The 20,371-nt window shown below is 54.7% G+C and overlaps 1 protein-coding gene and 1 long non-coding RNA gene across 3 annotated transcripts in view; one reads left to right on the plus strand and one right to left on the minus strand.

The window, feature by feature from the left end:
- KCNIP3 (potassium voltage-gated channel interacting protein 3) overlaps window positions 1-14,098 on the plus strand; it is a 94,679-nt gene extending 80,581 nt beyond the window's left edge. For both annotated transcript variants that reach the window (XM_061431484.1, XM_061431485.1), the window contains 7 exons: window positions 888-1,012; window positions 1,450-1,519; window positions 1,783-1,853; window positions 9,850-9,957; window positions 10,645-10,749; window positions 11,379-11,441; window positions 12,005-14,098. In XM_061431484.1, the coding sequence (XP_061287468.1) occupies window positions 888-1,012; window positions 1,450-1,519; window positions 1,783-1,853; window positions 9,850-9,957; window positions 10,645-10,749; window positions 11,379-11,441; window positions 12,005-12,052 (590 nt within the window). In that variant the 3' untranslated portion in view covers window positions 12,053-14,098. The remainder of the gene's footprint in view (window positions 1-887; window positions 1,013-1,449; window positions 1,520-1,782; window positions 1,854-9,849; window positions 9,958-10,644; window positions 10,750-11,378; window positions 11,442-12,004) is intronic.
- On the minus strand, window positions 3,537-9,853 carry LOC133256671 (uncharacterized). Its single transcript, XR_009739258.1, has 2 exons — window positions 6,343-9,853; window positions 3,537-6,297 (listed from the first exon to the last, which is right to left on the minus strand). It is a non-coding gene; the product is annotated as an uncharacterized LOC133256671 (long non-coding RNA).
- Window positions 14,099-20,371: the final 6,273 nt, after the last annotated feature.

A 20,371-nucleotide genomic window follows, 5' to 3' on the forward strand; every position in this document is an offset into this window, starting at 1 on the left:
ATGGTACATTGTTGATCAATAGAAATGTAACTGATTTTTTTTTAATATGGACCATTTTTTGAAATTATATATTTATTTGTTTTTGGCTACACTGGGTCTCTGTTGCTGCATACAGGTCTTCTATAGAACTGTGATTGATTTTTGTATTGACTTGGTATCCTGTGACCTTGCTAAGCTCATTTATTAGAGGATTTTTTTGTATGTTCTTTGAAACTATCTACATGGATAATTATGTCATCTGTAAATAGAGATAGTTTGGGTTTCTTCTTTCTAATCCGTGTCCGTGTGACCCTGCTGTCCATTTTGATGTGTTGTGATTAAATAAAAGATCTGGTCCCTACCCTACAGACAGAGAACTTGAAATTTCACTTTCTACTCAAATGTGAATTAAGCCCATACACGAAATGCAGCCAAGCAGCAATGTGATGAGCCAAGAGGGGTGCCCTTCCCATTCCTGGGGGAAATCTGGGAGGGCTGCATGGAGGAGGTGGTCCAGGAATTGGGTCTTAAAGGTCAAGGTGCCCTGTAACTTGTCTCTGTTTCCTTTCCACCTCCCCTTGTTTAGTGCGTTTCCAGTACAAGACTCACTCCCACCTCCCACCCCCATCCCACCATATGGCTGAGAGGGTGGGCATGCTCCAGGTGAGCCCAGCAGGGAGGGCCCATTGTGTGTGAGGAGCAGGGCAGCAGAGAGACCAGGAGGCACACCTGAGTGTGCTGTTGAGCGGCAACCGGTCCATTTGTGCAGTGCACAGCCTGGGCAGCCGTACCTGGTAGTCACACAAGGAGAGTCTCCCCACTCCTTACTTCCACCCAGAGCCGGGCACCCACACTGGAAAGAGGGGCCAGGGCCACATGTCCCACCTCCTGGGTCTGTGTCCCCCCAGACAGCAGCGACAGTGAGCTGGAGCTGTCCGCAGTGCGCCACCAGCCAGAGGGGCTTGACCAGCTGCAGGCACAGACCAAGTTCACCAAGAAGGAGCTGCAGAGCCTCTACAGGGGCTTCAAGAACGTGAGTGCCCCACATCCCCCACCCCCAGGCTTGGCCCTGACCCCCCGGCTCCCCTTTGCTGGCTCCAGGGTGCTGGCACAACTTCTGGAAATTCCCCGTAGCACAGTGCATACCCCAGGGTCTTTATGGGGCTCGTGTTCTGTGGGACAGCTGCCTGGGGGGAGGGCCAGGGCCCTTCCCTTATGAGTGTCTCAGCACTGGTGCAGTGGAGGACCATGGGGACAGACCAACCTAGCATGAGGGTCCTGCCACCCCTCCCGCCTGCCCCTCCCATGATGCCCACTCCACTGGGCTTTCCCCTGCCTGGGGCTGGGGGAGCCCAGCAGTGCCTTGCGCAGCAGGCATTGGCCAGAGGGAAGAGAGAGGCCAGGCCCCCTGGAGTCGGGGTGCAGGGCAGGGTGGCTGGGGTCACTGAGAGGAGTCCCTTCCCCCTGCAGGAGTGCCCCACAGGCCTGGTGGACGAAGACACGTTCAAACTCATTTACTCACAGTTCTTCCCTCAGGGAGGTGAGTCCGAGGTCCACGATTCCTCCCGAAGTCCCCACTTCCCTGTGGCCGCCCTCCAGAGTGTGGGCTTCCCTTTTATAGGGAGAGGACCCTCAGCCCCCCCACATCCTCCCCACCATTCCTTGCCTGGTGCTGCCTCCACCCAGTAGGAAGGGCGGACTCCAGCCCGGGACGCGGTGGGAATGCCCAGTGGAGCAGCGTGGGGTTGGGACCTGGGCGGCCGGGCGGCCTGGACACCCCAGCCTTGCCCTCGGTCTCCCTAGATGCCACCACCTACGCACACTTCCTCTTCAACGCCTTCGACGCCGATGGGAATGGGGCCATCCGCTTTGAGGTAGGTCCCTGTCAACCGCTCCCGCGTGCCTGGCTTCTGCATCTCCCAGACGCGGTACCACCCCCTCGGGGCCATCCAGAGGCTCAGACGTGACCCTGGTGTCAGCGGCCCAGCGTGTCACCCAGGGAACACATGGACTCGTGGGGCTGGCCCTGGGCCTGACTGAAGTCAGGGTAATTCGAGTTTGCTGTCTGGCCATCCTATTCCCAGCCTTTCCTTCCAGCCCTGCCAAGCCAAGGTGCACCGAGGTGGTAATGATCCAATGGAAATTTGTATTTGAAAAAGGGAGCAAGGTTAACTAGAGGTCTGTGCCCAGAATTTATCCCTTTGCCCCCAAACAGGCAGAGCATCCCTGCCTGAACAGGCTTGGGGGTTGTCCCAGCCACAGTGTGAGCCAGCCTCGTGCTCCCCACCACTGGGAAAGCAGCCGCCTGCCCCCAGGAGGGCCCTGCCTGGGCTCTGAGCAGGCAGCATGTGGGCCCCACTGACACCCGGCCACACGGCATCAGTTGAGAGAGGCCCCAACCGCGGAGCCCAAGCCCCTAAAAATAGCTGCAGGCAAAAAGCTGAAACCTCTTTGGAGAGGAAAACCTTGCTGAGAGCCAGGCTTAATCAATAACCACCCAGCTCGGCTTCCAAGGCCAAGGGCAGCTGACCGGAAAGCGAGAGAGAAAGCCCCTGGACCGGCCGGGGAATAACCCGAGATCCCGCTCAGCTTCCCTTTATGCTTGCATCTAGCCCGGCTCACTGACATCAGGCCCGGGCGGGGCGGCCCAAGGGCATCGCCAGCTCTGTGCCCACAGGGGCCCCACCCTCCCTGGACCACGCCTGTAGTGTGCCTGTGAGCTCACAGTGTTTTCGGCTTTTCTGTTTTCAGTTCTGCCTGCACAGGGTAAAATTAGAGTCGGTCCAAAGGAGTCAATAGGGAGCATTCACTCTTCTCCCTGGTCCCACCCCAGCCTCCACCATGACCAGGTTCTTGCGTGTCCTGTGAGAGGCACCTGAGGCTCCTGGGAGTGAAGTGCCAGAAGCAGCTGTGTGGCCCACCCAAGCAGGGCTTTGATGAGGGTGTCTCTTGTTCAGGAGTCGGATGACCAGACCGCTTAGCGAGGCCCTGGCACAGTGCCGGCTGTCAGGAAGGCCTCTGTCGAGCTCCTGTGGTCCCTGCTCTCACTGTGGTCCCTTGGACGTGGTCGATGGTGGATCTTTGTTGGGGGTGCGGGTGCTGATCCCCTTCTGCTAGGCACCGTCTCAGAAGGTTGTGCATCTCTGGCATGAAATTAATTTCTCAGGTTCCTTCCAGGGAAGTTTGTTTACCTTGAGGACCGTCTTCCTTGTTCACCTGCAGGATCTTGATATCAGAGCTCTGCTCTAGGAAGGCTTTTTGGAGTCTACCTCTCAGGGATCTTCCACTGGGCAGGGCCTAATCCTGGGTGCACCACAGTGGGGACCCCTGTGGTCAGGAAGAATCTGGAGGGGGTGGGGTGGGGGGACATTCAGCCCACCTCGCTGCCTCAGACCAAACCTCTCAACGTGCCCTTAAAACCGAAAGTCAGGGGGCTTCCTTGGTTGTCCAGTGGTTAAGAATCCAGCTTCCAGTGCAGGAGACGTGGGTTCGATCCCTGGTCAAGAAACTAAGATCTCACTTGCTGTGGGGCAACTAAGACCCAATGCAGCCAAAAATAAAAATAAATATATGAATATTTTAAAACAAAACAAAGAAACCAGAAAGTCAGATCTGCTAATTAATATTTACAACGATTCAAATCCTTTTGTATATTCTTGAGATAAGACACATGTTAACTAGAATTTATTGATATGGTAGCTATGGCAAACCTAGACAGCATCTCAAAAAGCAGAGACATCACTTTGCGGACAAAGGTCTGTATAGTCAAAGCTATGGTTTTTCCGGTAGTCATGTGCAGATGTGAGAGTTGGACCATAAAGAAGACTGAGCGCTGAAGAATTGATGCTTTGGAACTGTGGTGCTGGAGAAGACTCTTGAGAGTCCCTTGGACTGCAAGGAGATCAAACCAGTCAATCCTAAAGGAAATCAACCCCAAATATTCATTGGAAGGACTGATGCTGAAGCTGAAGCTCCAATCCTTTGGCCATCTGATGCAAAGAGCTGACTCATTGGAAAAGACCCTGATGCTGAGAAAAATTGAGGGCACGAGGAGAAGGGGGCGACAGAGGATGAGATGGTTGGATGGCATCACCAACTCAATGGACATGGGTTTGAGCAATATCCAGGAGGTGGTGAAGGATGGGAAAGCCTGGCGTGTTGCAGCTCTTGGGATTGAAAAGAGTCGAACATGACTTAGAGACTGAACAACAGAGTTGACTTCTTTTGCACTGGGAAAATGAACTGATGTTTGAAATGGTTTTACAATATTTTTTTAATTAAAAGAACACTCTGGAAAGTACTAAATACCTGTAACTTATAAACACCAACTTTTGATGTAGTAAGTATACCTCAATCATATGTGTGCTTAATGGGATTATATGGATTTTTTTGGCTGTGCTGGGTCTTCACTGCTGTGCAGACTTTTCTCTAGCTGTGGCAAGCAGGGGATACTCTGTAACTGCAGTCCGTAGGTATCTTATCGCAGAGGCTTCACTTGTTTCAGAGGACGGGCTCTAGGCTCCTGGGCTTCAGTAGTGGTTGCAAATGGGCTCAGTAGTTGCGGTTCCTGGGCTCTAGAGCACAGGCTCGGTAGTTGTGGTTCCTGGGCTCCAGCGCAGGCTCAGTAGTTGCGGTTCCTGGGCTCTAGAGCGCAGGCTCAGGAGTTGTGGTTCCTGGGCTCTAGAGCACAGCCTCAGTAGTTGTAGGGCACGGGTTTAGCTGCTCATTGGCCTGTGGGGTCTTCCTGGACCAGGGGTTGAACCCGCGTCTCCCGCCGTGGCAGATGGATTCTTCACCACCGAGCTACCAAGGAAGCCCAGATTTCTTATCTTTTGTTAAAATATGTATACTCAGTGGACCAAAACAATATCAAAGTATGTATATGTTACTCAAATATATATATATCTAAATCTCAAAAAAGTGAAAGAAATACAACACCGTTCATTTTCTTCACCATACACACGAGACTTTCAGGCTCCAGTAGACTTACAGGGTGTGCTTTGAAAAACAGCATTGCCACCCGCAGACACGCCTCCTTTGTTTGGGCTGACTCTCCCTGTTTGTCTCCTTGCTGCCTGATGGTATCCTTTTATTGCTGCTTCTCAAGTGCCCAGTTGAGACGCCGTCCCTTGGCTCTGCACGAGTGAGGAGTTGGGTCTCCCGCGCACTCACACACACCTTGCCCATCCCCTGGCTTTCTCTTGGTTTTCTCCTGACGGGAATTTGTTCCCCAGCTGAGCCTGTCAGTGAACTGTGATTACGTTTCCCTTGCCTGCACAGATTTTTCTTTTGCCTACAGTTAATAGTCATTTGGCTGGTGTCTGGCATCACCGACTGGATGGATGTGAGTTTGAGCAAGTTCCAGGAATTGGTGATGGACAGGGAAGCCTGGTGTCCGTGGGGTCGCAGAGATTCGGACACGATTGACTGAACTGAACTGAAGTGAACTGTGACCTTACCAGTAATTCACCCTTGACTCTTTTCCTGTCGTCTCAATGAACATCTCTCTAGCCTCTGACCAGCTCCATCATCGTGGTGCTGATTGTCCTCTGTGGACCTGTTCTCCTCTCTCCTGGATTGGGTCTCCTGGTTCTGGACTCCTTCATCTTCTTCCTTGCTTTACTTTTTCTGCAAAAGCATGGGAGGTGCTGTGCTCATTTGCTTTGGTCGTGTCTGAACACGACTGTGACTCCATGGACTGTAGCCCACCAGGCTCCTCTGTCCATGGGATTTCCCAGGCCAGAATACTGGAGTGAGTTGCCATACCTTCCTCCAGGGGATTTTCCTGATCAAACCCTCGTCTCCTGGATTGCAGGCAGATTCTTGACCGCTGAGCCACCAGGGAAGCTCCTTTCAAAAGCATATCTTCCAGGAATTTTCTGCAAAAGGCTGCCTGGGAGGTCATTTCTGAGCCTTAGACACCTGCGAGTACCTTTGTTCTGTCCTCCGTCTTTCTGTTTGTTTTTAAATTTTATTTATTTGGCCCGTCTCAGCTGTGGCACGCGGGCTTAGTTGCTCTGCAACATATAGGATCCTAGTTCCCTGACCATGGATCGGAGTCTGTGACCCCAGCATTGCAGGGCGGAGACTTAACCTGTGGACCACCAGGGGAGTCATTCCGTTCTCACTCTTTTTGACCTGTTGTGTGGAACCGGAGCTCCGGCAGAAGCTGTTGCCTGTTGATTCCTGGTCCTGTGGACAGGACCTGATTTGGTGATTGTTGTAGTTTCGGTTTGGTTTTGTTCTTCTCTCTGGAAGCTCATATGATCCTGTCACTGCACCCGTTTTCTGAAATGGCTTGTGATGGCCCAGCCACACCTCGGGCTGTTTGCCCTCATCTGGCTTGTGATGGCCCAGCCACACCTCGGGCTGTTTGCCCTCATCGTTAGGTCCTTGGCAGGACCTGGACAATCACAGCCTTCCCCTTCATCCCCTCGTGGGCACGCCCCCTCCATTTCCTCGGCCTCTTCCTGGAACTCGCTGGTCGAGTTTCAGTCCCTCTGGAGTGGACCACTCGTTATCTGCTTTTCTCTTCTCTTTTCCAGTTTGGCCTTTTCAGGCTGCTTTATGGAAGATTCCACGTGCTTTTCTAACCCTTCTTCTGAGTCTGTCATTTTCTTTTCTCATTTTTAATTCCCAAGAGCTCTTTCTTGTTCCCAGTGCCGACTTGAAAAAAAATAAATAAACACACAACCTGAGTTGTTGTTAAATAGCCAAGTCATATCCGACTCTTGGCAACCCCAGGGACTATAGCCTTCCAGGCTTCCCTGTCCATGGAATTCTCCAGGCAAGAATACTGGAGTGGGTTGCCATTTCCTTCACCTGGGTATCTTCCCAACCCAGGGCTCGAACACACATCTGCATTGGCAGACACTGAGTCATGAGCTTCTCATAAAAAAAAAAAAACAACAACAAAACTACAACCTGAGAGTTGTGAGTTAAGTTTCATTTGGGGACAAAAATGAGGACTATAGCCAAGGAAGCAGCACTTGAGATAACTCTGAAAAGCTGCTCCAAAGAGGTAGGAGGTGGTGGTGGTGTTGTTCAGTCACCCAGTGTCTCACTCTTCGTGACCCCATGGCCTGCAGCACACCAGGCCTCCCTGTCCCTCACCATCTCCCAGAATTTGCCCAAGTTCGTGTTTACTGCATCAGTGATGCTGTCCAGCCGTCTCATCCTCTGACACCCTCTTCTCCTTCTGCCCTCGATCTTTTCCTGCGTCAGGGACTTTTCCAAAGAGTTGTCTGTTCCAATCGGATGACTAAAACACTGGAGTTTCAGCATCAGTCCTTCCAGTGAACATTCAGGATTGATCTCCCTTAAGATTGACTGGTTTGATGTCCTTGCTGTCCAAAGGACTTTCAGGAGTCTTCTCCAGCACCACAGTTCAAAAGCATTGGTTCTTTGGCATTCTGCTTTCTTTACGGTCTAGCTCTCACAACTGTACATGACCACCGGGAAGACCATAGCCTTGACTGAAAGTGAAAGTGAAGTCGCTCAGTCGTGTCCGACTCTTTGCGACCCCATGGACTGTAGCCTACCAGGCTCTTCCATCCATGGGATTTTCCGGGCAAGAGTACTGGAGTGGGGTGCCACTGCCTTCTCCAGTATAGCCTTGACTATACTGACCTTTATCGGCAGGGTAATGTCTCTGCTTCTCAGCACACTGTCTATGTTGTCATCATTTTCCTGCCAAGAAACAATCGTCTTCTGATTTCATGGCTGCAGTCATCGTCCACGGTGATTTTGGAGCCCAAAAGAGGAAATCTGTCACTGTGTCCACCTTTTCCCCCTCTATTTGCCATGCGGTAATGGGGTCGGATGCCATGATCTTAATTTTTAAAAATTATTCAGTCTTAAGCTGGCTCTTTCACTCTCCTGCTTCACCCTCATCAAGAGGCTCTTTAGTTTCTCTTCGCTTTCTGCCATTAGAGTGGTATAATCCACACATCTGAGGTTGTTGATGTTTCTGATGTGGGTCAGCATATATGTGATTTTGGTGAAGGGGGAGTACACGCAATCAAGCACATATTTTTTGCAGAAGGTTTCTGATAGTCACGGGCTTCCCTGGTGGCTCAGATGGTAAAGAATCTGCCTGCAATGCAGGAGACCCAGGTTCTATCCCTGGCTTTGAAATATCCCTGGAGAAGGGAATGGCTACCCACTCCAGTATTCTTGCCTGGGAAATCCCATGGACAGAGGAGCCTGGCAGGCTACAGTCCTTGGGGCTGCAAAGAACCGGACACGACTGAGTGATTAACACTTTCAATTTCTGCTAGTCACAAGGAGCAGTCACCATGAAGGATTTTAGTGCTTTTCTAGAAATAAGGAGATACAAGAGTCAGACTCATAAAACTGGCTCCTGAAAATACACCTAACTGTCTGAAGACCTGTCCCACCAGTTTTTCCCAGAGCACAGAGTGCCTCATTCCTGCTCTCCACCCTGAACTCTTTTCAGCGGGTGTTGAAAATCAGCAGCTGCAGCAGCACATGATTTAATCCTTGGAGAGATGGATGGCAAGTGCCAATTTGTAGTTGACATCAAGTATTCCTTTTTAATAGCACCCTATTCTTATTGTTGTTCTTGTTATTTAGTCCCTAAGTCATGTCCAACTCTTTTGAGACCCCATGGATTGTAGCCCACCAGGCTCCTCTACTGGAGTGGGTTGCCATTTCATCCTACAGGGGGTCTTCCCGACACAGGGATCAAACCCACATCTCTTGTGTTGCAGGTGGATTCTTTCCCACTGAGCCACCAGGGAAGCCATTCTTATTGTAAGGATGCCAGATTTCTAATCCCTGAATCTAATGGTTTCTGTGAATTTTTTTTTTTGGTCCTGGAATAATTTTTGTTTCTTCAAAACTGCTTTTCTCAGTTTTCCTTAGTCTTTCTTTTTCATGATACAGGCTTCCTCTCATCCAGAAAATCAAAATTTGAATGAGGTCCTGTTGGTCCAGTGGTCCAGTGGTTGACACTTCCACTGCTAGGGCCCAGATCTGACCCCTGGTTGGGGAAATTAAGATCCCACAAGGCATGTGGTGCAGCCAAAAATAAACATTAAAATTTGAGCGGGGACCAAGCCCCTTGGAGCAGGGCCTGTCCCTTCACAGTCCACCGTCCCCCACTTCCCACCTTCAGGACAGCCCCTCTCAGCTCCCTTCTTTCAGAGCAGCCTGGGAGACCCCGTGGGGCAGGTAGGGCGTTAACTTCGAACCTTCTGGAAGTGACAGGAAAGAATTGCTTTCCACCAAATGCTCCAACAAAACAGTTGAAGTTTTCACACAAAAGCCATTTGAACATTCATGTCTTGTCACGCTAGTAATAACCTGTCCCATCTCAGACGTGACTGCGCACAGGTGCAGCGGGGCCCCGGAGCTGTTGGTTTAGTCTTTAAGGTGTAGCTTTTTAAGCACTTTGGCACGCAGACACTTGGTAACGTGACTAGTGTGCCCTCTTCACGAAAGGAGCGCCCTCAGGCCTTCTCTGTCAGCGGCAATGCATCAGATGGGTCGAATTCCCTGGTGCCCCCGTGGTTAGAACTGCACACCTTCAGTGCTGCGGGCCTGAGCTTCATACCTAGTCAGGGAACTGAGATCTCAAAGCTTTGCAAAAAAAAAAAAAAAGTCATACATTTGAATGTCTTTTCTTTGAGACGATCAACACCAGCCACCATGCCATCCCCACCACACACACGCACGCGCGCACGCACACACACACACACTCACATTGTATTCACCTGAGGGGCACCGTCCACCTGGTCTGTGATGGAGGCGCCTCACCTATACAGATGGGCACTTTAGTGGAAGCCTCACGGCAAACTGGAAATAGAATCTGGGGCCTCGGCTGTCACCCCCGCCCTTTCCCCACAGGACTTTGTGGTTGGTCTCTCCATCCTGCTGCGAGGAACAGTCCATGAGAAACTCAAGTGGGCCTTTAACCTCTACGACATTAACAAGGATGGCTACATCACCAAAGAGGTACGGGGCTGCCTGGGGAGCTGAGCGTAGCCTGGCTGCCCGCTCCGCTGCTCCACACCCCCAACCTCTTTCCTCCTCTCTCTCGCTGCCCTCATTTCCCGTTTCCCCTCCCTGTCCAAAGACAGAGCGCCCAGCCCGCCCTTGGAGGGGACAGTAGCCGGGAACTCCTCTGCCAGGCTCTCGGCCTGGACACCTGGGTGTGCAGAGCATGGAGCTTGTGTGCCCCTCACCACACATCTCCGTCCCCGTCAACAAGGTCCCCGATCACTGTTTCTTACTGCGAGGTCATGTGGGAGACCCGAGTGGAAAAGCTGGAGGCAGGGGTGGGAGAGCTGGCCTTGGTTCCCAGCAATCAAGGGAGGGCAGTGTGGTCCCTTAAGGTAGGGTGTCAGCGGGCCCACAGTCCAGTTTTGTTTGGCCCAAACACTCTTTCTGGTGTGTAAGAAATAGCTCATATACAAAAAAAGGAAATATTTCATATACAAAAAAGAGTGTTTGGCTGGAACAAATTCTAGAGTTTGCACATAAAAACCTATCTCCAGATGCCCTGGAGAGTCAGAAGCTTGCGCTGGGTGGACTGGATGGGGCTGAGCCTATCTCTCTTTGGCCCGTACAGCCTCGCCCGCTCACCCACCTGGCAGCCAGGTTCATGCCAGCCCCTCCGCCCTCCCCTCACTCCCCCCGCAGGAGATGCTGGCCATCATGAAGTCCATCTATGACATGATGGGCCGCCATACCTACCCTATTCTGCGAGAGGACGCGCCCCTGGAGCACGTGGAGAGGTTCTTCCAGGTGAGTGCGCGGGGAAGAGGCCGCCAGAAGAGGAAGGAAGGGGCTTCTGCTCTCAGGGCCCGCTGCTCCCATGGGAGGCGCAACTTCCCTTCCGCATCTGGCTGGCTGAAAGAATTAAAACCATCCCTTTGCCCCTCATCTCTGAACCTCATCTCAGAGCAGATGGGCTCATGGATTCTGAGTCAGCTGACACCCCCCGGCCAGAGCTTCTCCCACCCCCTGCCACCCCATCTCCACCAGGGGCTTCTCTCCGAGGGGAGGGTGTTGAGGTCACTGCTCTGTGTCCGTGGGGCCTAGGGGGACTGAGGCTCCATCTCCCGCTCCTGAGGGCCCTCAGCCACTCCACCTTCCCAGCTGTCTGTCAGGGAGATGAGGGGGGTCTGTGAGCATGGGGGTGCCTGCCGGGAGGTGGCTGAGGTTGGGGGCGGGCTGGGGAGATACCAGAGTGGTTGGTGGTGTGGTGGAGGCGGCTTGAAAGGGCACTTTGTGTGGTCTGCATCCCAGGGAGGGGGCCAAGGGGACGGGTTGGGGTGGAGGGCACACGCCCGCCCAGCGCCATTCCTCAGGCCTAGGGCAGGGGGCAGCCCCAGCGGGACACAGCCTCACTGAGGGCATGGCTTGAGTTGCAGAAAATGGACCGGAATCAGGATGGGGTGGTGACCATCGACGAGTTCCTGGAGACCTGTCAGAAGGTAGGCAGCATCAAGGCTCGGAACCCCTGCGTCCCGGCCGGCCAGTCCCCTCCTCAGCGCAGACTCCAACGTCCACTTGCACTGTTTCACCAGTGCTCACTCCTGCCCTGCCCGCTCCTGCCAGCACACAGCCTAGCCAGGCCACGACCCACAGCCCCCTCAGTGGCCCCCGTCAGAGGGGACAGACACGGGGCCCTGAGGACCAGGTCACGCAGTGGGAAGGAGCCTGGAGTCCCCCCCTGGCATCGCGGCTAAACATCCTCTGCAGAGCGCTTTCAGGGGACAGGACGCTGGGCCTCCACCCGCCTCCCTCCCCTCAGCTGCCCTGGCTGCATCTGGGTGGGTGGTGGTTGTCTATCAGTGGGTTAACATCTCCCAGACGGACTGGCCATCAGACCCTGGAGCTGGACACAAGCTCTACATCACCAGCTCCTCCTTCATCCAATGAGATGGGCAGAGTCCTCGGAGGGTCGCAGGTCCCTAATGAGACTTTGAGCACGGTGAGGCTGGAGATGGGCGCCGCCCAGGGCTGACCAGGCCTCTGGTCCTCTCTCTCCATGCAGGACGAGAACATCATGAGCTCCATGCAGCTGTTCGAGAACGTCATCTAGGACTTGTGCATGGGGAAGGTGGGGGGATCCCTGAGTGGCTGTCGCCACCTCTGCCCCCAAAGAAACCTCAGTCCTGCCGGGAGCAACCTCCATGAGAAACTTTTTTCTAGTATATTTGCACAAAGTGAATAGTTTGCTCCACACACACACACAAACACCCCCCTCCACACACACACCCTTCATCTGGGCTGGCAGGTGGGGGGACAGAGATGAGAGAGGGGCTGGGTCTGGCTGGGAGCTGAGTCCAGGGAACACGTGCCACACAGCTCCCAGCACCCCACTCCCAGGCCTCTTGGGTGGACAGCTGAAAGAGAGGCATCTTCAGGCCGCTGGCTGCTGGGTCATCCACAGATGAGGGTCCAGCCTGCAAAGCTAAGGCCCCAGCCCTGTGAGCCCACTTGCCCGCCCCTCCCTTCTGCCACCCCTCTTTTCCACTACACTCACATGTCAGGCCCCGGGGGCTGTGCTGACCTGCTTGTCCCCCAGCCACTCCCTGCCCACCGACGACCCTTCCAGAATGGCCCTCAGCTCAGGACCCCAGAGGGGCAGCGCAGGGTCAAGGGAATTCGGACCAGGAAAGAGGTGGCACTTAGAGCCTGCTGCTCCTGAAAACGCTTCCCTGGTGTCAGGACACCCACCGTCCACTGAGCTTGTGTGAGCCCCAGTGGGGACACACCAGCGGGCACTGTTCTCCACCCAGTAAGGGGGCTTCCAGTCTGGGGACTGGGTTCTTGGTGGGAATCTGACGGGACCTCTCTGCCAAGGCCGCCTCCCTTGCTCCAGCTGGCTCAGTGAGGGCACAACAGGAGGAGCTGCCCACAGCCCTCAGCCACCCAGGTCGTCATTCAGGGGTCCTGAGAAGAGGTCCCAGGGCTCAGGGCCTAGCAGCCAGGGAGCCCAGGGGGGCCAAGCAGGCCTGGGAAGGGGCTTCTCTCTCCTGTTGGCCCCCATCTCCCTTGCCTCCCCGCCCCCAGCTTGGATGAGCTCCCCTCTTCGTGGTTAGGGTCCTGGAGCCATGTGGCCGCCCCTCCACACACAGGCTCACCCAACCCCATGCGCAAAGCACAAGTGCCCCCAGAAGCTCAGGCTGCAGCCCATGAGGAGAGCCAGAGACTGTCTGCTTTCCAAGGCAAGGCCCTCCAGGTGGGCTGAGGCTTGGGCCCCACCAGCCCGCATCAGGAGGCCCCCGGGGTTCTGTGGGGAGTCAGTTCTGTGCCTCTGAGCAGTGTGTGTGTGTGGGGGGTGGCTTGAGGCCCCCCCCACCCCACCCCCAACTCTCCGAGCCCAGCCCAGCTCACCAACATTCAAAAGCACAAACCCCAGGGATTCTGCTTGGCCGGGTACTGCCCTGAGGACAGAGGCAGACGTCGGCCGGAGCCCAGCGCCGCTAAGGGGCGCGGGGCCAAGGGGCAGGTCGCCAGAAGCCGGCGGGAGCGGGAGCGGGGCTGCTCCCTCTGGCCCAGGCCGCCCGGGAGGGGCGCAGCCTCAGGCAACACGGCCAGTCCCAGAACATTCCCGGTCACACATTCCATCGGCTGCCGCCCCCGGTCTCTGCCCGGACCTGGCCTGAAGATGAGCGGGGACCGGGCGGCCGAGGCCGTGGAGATGGGCTGGCTCAGCCACGGGGACCCCTGGGCGCCACACATGGGCAACCCCCTTGGAGTTGCACTGACACCCCACCTCCAGTCTGACTGGGGCCCCTCCCCCTCCCCAGGGAGGAGGGCATCAGCGTTCCCTGGCTCAGGGATCTTCTCTCAGCCCCCACTCCCGGCCCTCAGCCCAGCCCTCCCCGCTGGCGAGGCTTTGCTTCTGAGGGCCTGAGGCCAAAGCAGAGGGCCACCATGCTCTGCCCTCCCCACCTTGGCCTTAGGCTGCACATGCCCCCGGAGGGGTCTGCCTCCCATGCTGGGACGCGGGCTGGCCGCATGTCTGCATGGCAGAAGTGTCTCCCTTGGGCGCGGCCGAGGAGAGTGGTGCCTGTTCTCAGCGCCCACCAATATTCAGTCCTGTATATTTTAATAAAATAAATCTGACAAAGGAGAGCGATTCTTGGTGGCTTTATCCTGACTCTTCGTCCAGCCTCTCCCATCCCTGCTGCTGTCAGCCAAGGCTGCTGCCCAGAGATGAGCTGGTAAATGTTTAACATTCCCTGAATTGTCCAAGATCCCAGCGTACGGTCACTGAAAGCAGAGTCAGGAAGAAAGGCCCACGGTTCAGAAGCCTCTATGAGATGCTCCAGCCCTCCAGCCTATATACAGAGCCGTGGGGTAGCGTAACTCCTTGAGGTGCCATTGTGTTTCATTCACAGGTTTTTTTTCTTCCAGCTCCAAGAAGCCATTTCTGCATATCCCCTTGGCTAGAGGGTGCAGGTCACAGGGCAGAACCAGAATTTGCCTGAAGACATCTCCCTTTCTTGGTTTTAGTTTCAAAAATCTAAACTCAGTGCGGATTATGCCAGGAGAAGGGCAATGAGAAGCTTCGGGGAGGAGAAGTGAAGAAGTCAAAAATGCAAGTGTGAGTCGCTCAGTTGTATCCAACTCTCTGCAACCCCACGGACTATGGCCCACCAGACTCCTCTGTCCATGGGATTCTCCAGGCAAGAATACTGGAGTGGGTTGCCATGCCCTTCTCCAGGGATCAAAGCCAGGTCTCCTGCATTGGAGGCAGATTCTTTACTGTCTGAGCCACCAGGGAAGCCCCAACTCAGGGATGGAGGTTCTGAGCGTCTGGCAGCGCTTCAAGGGCCAGACCCCAAGCCATGTGACGTCACCTCCACTGTGAACACAGACCTCATCCTCCATGAGTCACCCGATTTGGCTGACGGGAATCTCATCAGTAACCAGGACTGACATCAGGAGCCCCGTCCTACCACCAGACACACCAAAGGCTGCAGGCTACCGGACTCCCAGGGTCCGGACACCATCCAGGCAGGGGAGCCCTGACCTTGCTGCCTAGGATGGGCTGTCTTGCAGTTCCACGGGCTGGTCCCTGCACTGAGTGCACCTGCCCTGGCCACAGCCTTTTGGGCACAGATGGGGAAGCTGTTAAGACAACCCTCAGCCATTGAAGAGTGGAGCCCAGGCTTGAACCCAGGCAGGGGGCTCCAGGCCAGGTGTAAGCACTGAGGTGCCCACTTCATGGTCGCCCACAGAGCTCAGCGAGCTGTGCCGTGTCTCCAAGGCCCACATCTCTAAAGCACGGGGCCCATGCTTTGATTCTGGGGCTTTCTATTCTCTCTTAAGCCTGTCAGTTTACCTGGCTGAGCCTCAGTTACATTATCTGTAAAATGAGCAGAAAAACAATCCTTTGGAACTTCCCTGGTGGCCCAGCGGTTAAGACTTTACCTTCCAGCGCAGAAGCCACAGGAGACTCGGGTTCAATCCCTGGGTCGGGAAGATCCCCTGGAGAAGGAAATGGCAACCTGCTCCAGTCTTCATGCCTGGAGAATCCCATGGACAGAGGAGCCTGGGGTGGCAGAGAGTTGTACACAACTGAGCGCACACACACAGTTATAAACACGGGCATCCTTCCTTCTTGTCCTACCGAAAAAGTTTTCATGAAAATGAAGTTTTCATGCATTTTTTTCCCTTTCTATCAGAGAGTGACTCATACCAATAAACCACCAGAGGAAGTACAGACATTTCAGAAGTTTCCAGGGGCTGCAAATGAATCTGTGATGGTCCTCAGTTTCCCTGGTAACCCCAAGGCCCATTTAGGAGTCAGCCAGCTAAGGAAGGGCAGGCAGACAGAGCCATCAGTGTCCCCCCCGCCTCCTGCCACCACTCACTGCGTGGCCATGCTGACCTGCCCAGGGTCCTGAGCCAGCACTTAGCATCCCATGTCACTGCTTGACTCAAAACCTTTATAGAATGGGAGGGGAAAGGGCCACAGGCATTGAGTAAGGCACCCATACCCTTCCTCCACCCAGCTCTGCAGCACAACTTTCCAGGGCAATGACTAGTCTGTGATTTAGAAGATCTGTGGTTCCTCTTCCTCTTCCATCTGTGGTTTTGTGTGTGAATGCGTTTATTTGCTCAGTTGTGTCCGACTCTTTGCAACCCCATGGATTGCAGCCCCCCAGGCTCCTTTGTCCATGGGATTCTCCAGGCAAGAATACTGGAGGGAGTTGCCATTTCCTTCTCCTGGTGATCTTCCCAACCCAGCGATTGAAACCAAGCCTCCTGCATTGGCAGGCGGATTCTTTACCACTGAGCCAAGTCCTTCTCTGTCCATTTGTTCAGTCGCTGTGGAGTTTGACTCTTTGCGACCCCATGGACTGCAGCATGCCAGGCTTCCCTGTCTCTTACCATCTCCCAGAGCTGCTCAAACTCATGTCCATTGAGTTGGTGATGCCATCCAACCATCTCATCCTCTGTGGCCCCCTTCCCCTGCTTCTGTCCATCACCTCTGGTTCCAAGTGCTATGCTTCCAATCTACCACCAGGGGGCGACAGCACCGCACACCTGCCTCCACTGATTTCCTGCTCTCAGGTCCCCTGGGAAGTTTCTTGGAAGGGAAGCTACTTGTCATTTCTTTTAAGATCCTGAAGACAGTTTCATATGCCAGCCTTTCTCCACTGGGTGCTGGGAGCAAGACATACTATCGGCCCTATTTTATTAACTCGGACACATAACTCTCATGAGACTGCATAACTGTTACCACACAGAGCTGACTTCATTCCAACCCAAAGCACAGTGTACATTTGGATTAGTCAGGCTAGACTTAATCTATTAGGCTCCCCCCTCCCCTTTTCTCTCCTTCTCTCTCTCTCTCTCTTTTTTTTTTTTTTTGGCTGCCCGGCATGAAGGATCTTAGTTCTCCAACAGGGATCAAACCCATGCCTCCTGCAATGGAAATTCAGGGTCTTAACCACTGGGCCAGCCAAGGAAGTCCCAAGGCTTTTGAAAATCCTGAAAAGAAGCTTGAAGAGCGCACTCACTCCCTTCCCAGGGGAAGTCTAGAAGGCTGAGCAGGAGACAGCACTGCAGGAGAAACACTGGGCTGTCTGAGACCCCAAGTGTCTGTTCGGGTGGGATTCCTGTCCACCAGGCAGGGACGTCCCTGTGACCTTCTTCCCTGCTCCTTCCAAGTTCCAAGTTCCCAGGTCCACACAAAAGGAGGCATTATCCTCCCTCTAGTCAACTCCATCCACACACTGGGTGTGGGCCGTGTTGTGAGGAGACCACAGTGGACAAGCCACAGGCTCTGCCTTCAGGAAACTCGAGTCTGTGGGGTCACCGAAGGCAGAAACGCCCAAGGCAGTGATTCGGGCCATGAGGGAAGCTGTAGGCTGGGAACCAAGCTCGCCGCAGAGGACTGCAGGGCGCTGGGGCCTCCCATAGACCTGCGAATAAAACAAGAGGAAACAGATTCCAGGCGAGAAGTTGAGGAGCCTGCCACAGAGTAATGGGGCATCCCCGATGGCTCAGCAGTAAGAAAAAACACCTGCTGTGCAGGAGCCACAGGAGACACAGGTTCCATCCCTGGGTCGGGAAGATCCCCTGGAGGAGGAAATGGCAACCCACTCCAGTATTCCTGCCTGGAGAATCCCATGGACAGAGGAGCCTGGTGGGGTTGCAAAGAGTTGGACATGACTGAGCAACTGAGCATGCACTCAGTGCGGTATTCGGGCCGTCTGCTCACAGTGCTTGGAAACCTTTATTCCCTCGTCTGTCCATCTTCCCTCATGAACACAGTCCAGACCAGAGCCATGCCACTGAGTCAGGAGGACTCTGAGACTTCATATAGGCCCTCCCTGAGCCAGGTTTTGTCATCCTAACATGGACCCTGTTCTTTTCACTGCCCCCATCAAATTTCCACCTTAGGCAAGCCCCCAAGGCCATGGACACAGCTGCCAGCCCTCCGGCCGACTCACAGGGGCCCTGGCCCTTTGGGTGAGGGGAGCGGCAGGTCCAGCCAGCTCTGATGTCACGTGGTCAGCTCAGAGCACAGGACTTTGTCTGAAGCCGCTGGGCGCACAGAGAAAGTACAGGCTCGAGCTGCCTGCAGGATGCGCTTTTCGGGGTTCAGAAACTGGAGAGGAGAGTGGGGTATAGGTGGGGCCCGATGCATCAGGAGTGGTGCTTGTGGCCAGAACGGAAGTCATCCTGGCCAAGATGAGGGGGCCTGGGAGAAACCGCTTAGCTTGTGGCCAGAGCTTAGCCCGTGCTTCTTGAGTGGCTCAGTGGGTAAAAAATCTGCCTGCAGTGCAGGAGACAAGGGTATGATCCCTGGGTCCGGAAGATCCCTGGAGAAGGGAATGGCTACCCACTCCAGTATTCTTGCCTGGGAAATCCCATGGACAGAGGAGCCTCGCGGGCTACAGTCCACATCGGGTCACAAGAGCCGGACATGACTTAGTGGTAAACCAGAGCTGAGAGGTCCCAGAGGAGGGACAGTGTAAGGGGAGTGGGCCGGGCAGGAAGGCCCAGTGTGGCCCTAGAAGATATTCAGGGCCTCTCAAGCACAGCCCTCTCTTGGGTGGTGATGACACCAGTCAGGGCTCCATCCAACCTAAAACTGTCCCCTTGACAGCTGCCCTGACTAGGAAGGGCTGCCAGTCTTAGAACTGGGCTCCTTGCCAACTGCTATGTGCCTTTTTTTTTTTTTTTTTTGGCCTAGCCGTGTGGCATGCAGGATCTTAATTCCCTGACCAGAGATGGAACCCATGTCCCCAGCATTGGAAGCATGACGTCTTGGCCACTGGACCACCCTGCAAGTCTCACTGTACGCCTTTTTATTCTGTCTGTTCCTCCAGCAGGAAAGCCCAGCTTCCCTCTAACTCACCTGCCACTGCCCTACCTGCCTTTGCTCTTACACCTCGTCCTGGGCACAGGGTTCACCTCTCTTGAACCCCTGTGGATGCATGATCTTTGTCTGCCCATCCATCCCTCCCCAATATGACCCCTCTGTTCCCCTGGCAAGAAAAGGCCTTTGGGAACTTCCCTCCTGCTGACGTGGGTGTCTGGGGGCAGTGAAGACCAGCCGATTGGACATCAGTCTTCAGCCTCCGCAGACACGCCCTCTTCTCCTGGCCACGCCCCTCAGTCTTGCCTGGGGACCCCTCCTCCGCTCTCTTATCTGTGCAGTCTTGGAGTTCACCTGACCTCCAAGGCCAGCCCAAGCCAGCTGGTGCATTAGCTACCCCCACAACTCTGGGGCGGGAGTGGGGGGCACCCCTTCCAAGGGAAAGCTGACAAGGCCCCAGGGAGACCTCTGCTGCTGGGAATGCTTGGGAAAGACACTGTTCCCTCACCGAAGCCGGGAGGTGAGCCCTAGGGCTGTGGCGGCCATTTTGCCACTGTTAGGAGCTGCGGGAATGGAGGCGGGAATGGAGGCGCGTGGAAGGGAGGGGTGAAGAGGAGAAGATTGCAGGGTTAGGGGGACGGGTCCGCCCTTGAGCTCAAAAGCAAACTGCACCTTAAGCAAGTGCCCCCCTCAGTCTCTAGACCCTTCACTCGTAAGAGCTCCAGCCTCCCCACAAAGCCAGTTAAAAAAAAAAAAAGTGGGTTGACAGGCACTTTCAGCTGAAAAGTTCTCCACTGCTACAGCCCCTCATGTCAGGCTCAGCTGCGGGTGGTGAAGGTGCTTCCAAAACTCCAGTGGGCCCTGGAGCCAACATGCCCAGCCCTGTCTCCCCCGCCAGGCTGCCGGCCACCTTGCAAGCGTTTAGGCCTGGAGCCCCGCCCAGCACTGGCACTGCAGGAGGCACAGGGGGTGGGGATCAGCCAGTAAAACCACTGCACCCAGCGGCACAGGGAAGGAGGCCATGGCAGAGAGCCCGGGTGGGCGGGGTGGCAGGTCTCAGGCCCCGAGCCTGCAGGGTCAGGGGCCAGCTCTCCCGGCACCAGGGTCAAAGTCTCTTTGAAACGCTTCTGCTGGCCGGCAGCCTTAGGGCATCTCAGCCGGGCTGAGCCACACTTTCCTAACCCCAAGACAACTTCTCAAAAGATAGCATTCCTTCCTGATATTGCTGTTGTTTAGCTGCTAACTCATGTCCCCACTCTTTGTGACCCGATGGACTGCAGCGTACCAGGCTTCCATGTTCTTCACCATCTCCCAGATCTTGCTCAGACTCATGTCACTTGAGTCGGTGATGCCATCCCATCTCATCCTCCATTGCCCCCTTCTTTTCCTACCCTCAATCTTTCCCAGCATCAGGGGCCCTTCCAATGAGTCAGTTCTTCGCATCAGGTGGCCAAAGCATCAGTTTTTCCAATGAATATTCAAGACTGATTTCCTTTAGGATGGACTGGTTGGATCTCCTTGCAGTCCAAGGGCCTCTCAAGAGCCTTCTCCAACACCACAGTTCGAAAGCAT

The sequence above is a fragment of the Bos javanicus genome, chromosome 11 (genome assembly GCF_032452875.1).
Source record: "Bos javanicus breed banteng chromosome 11, ARS-OSU_banteng_1.0, whole genome shotgun sequence".
In the NCBI taxonomy this organism is placed as follows: Eukaryota; Metazoa; Chordata; class Mammalia; order Artiodactyla; family Bovidae; genus Bos; species Bos javanicus.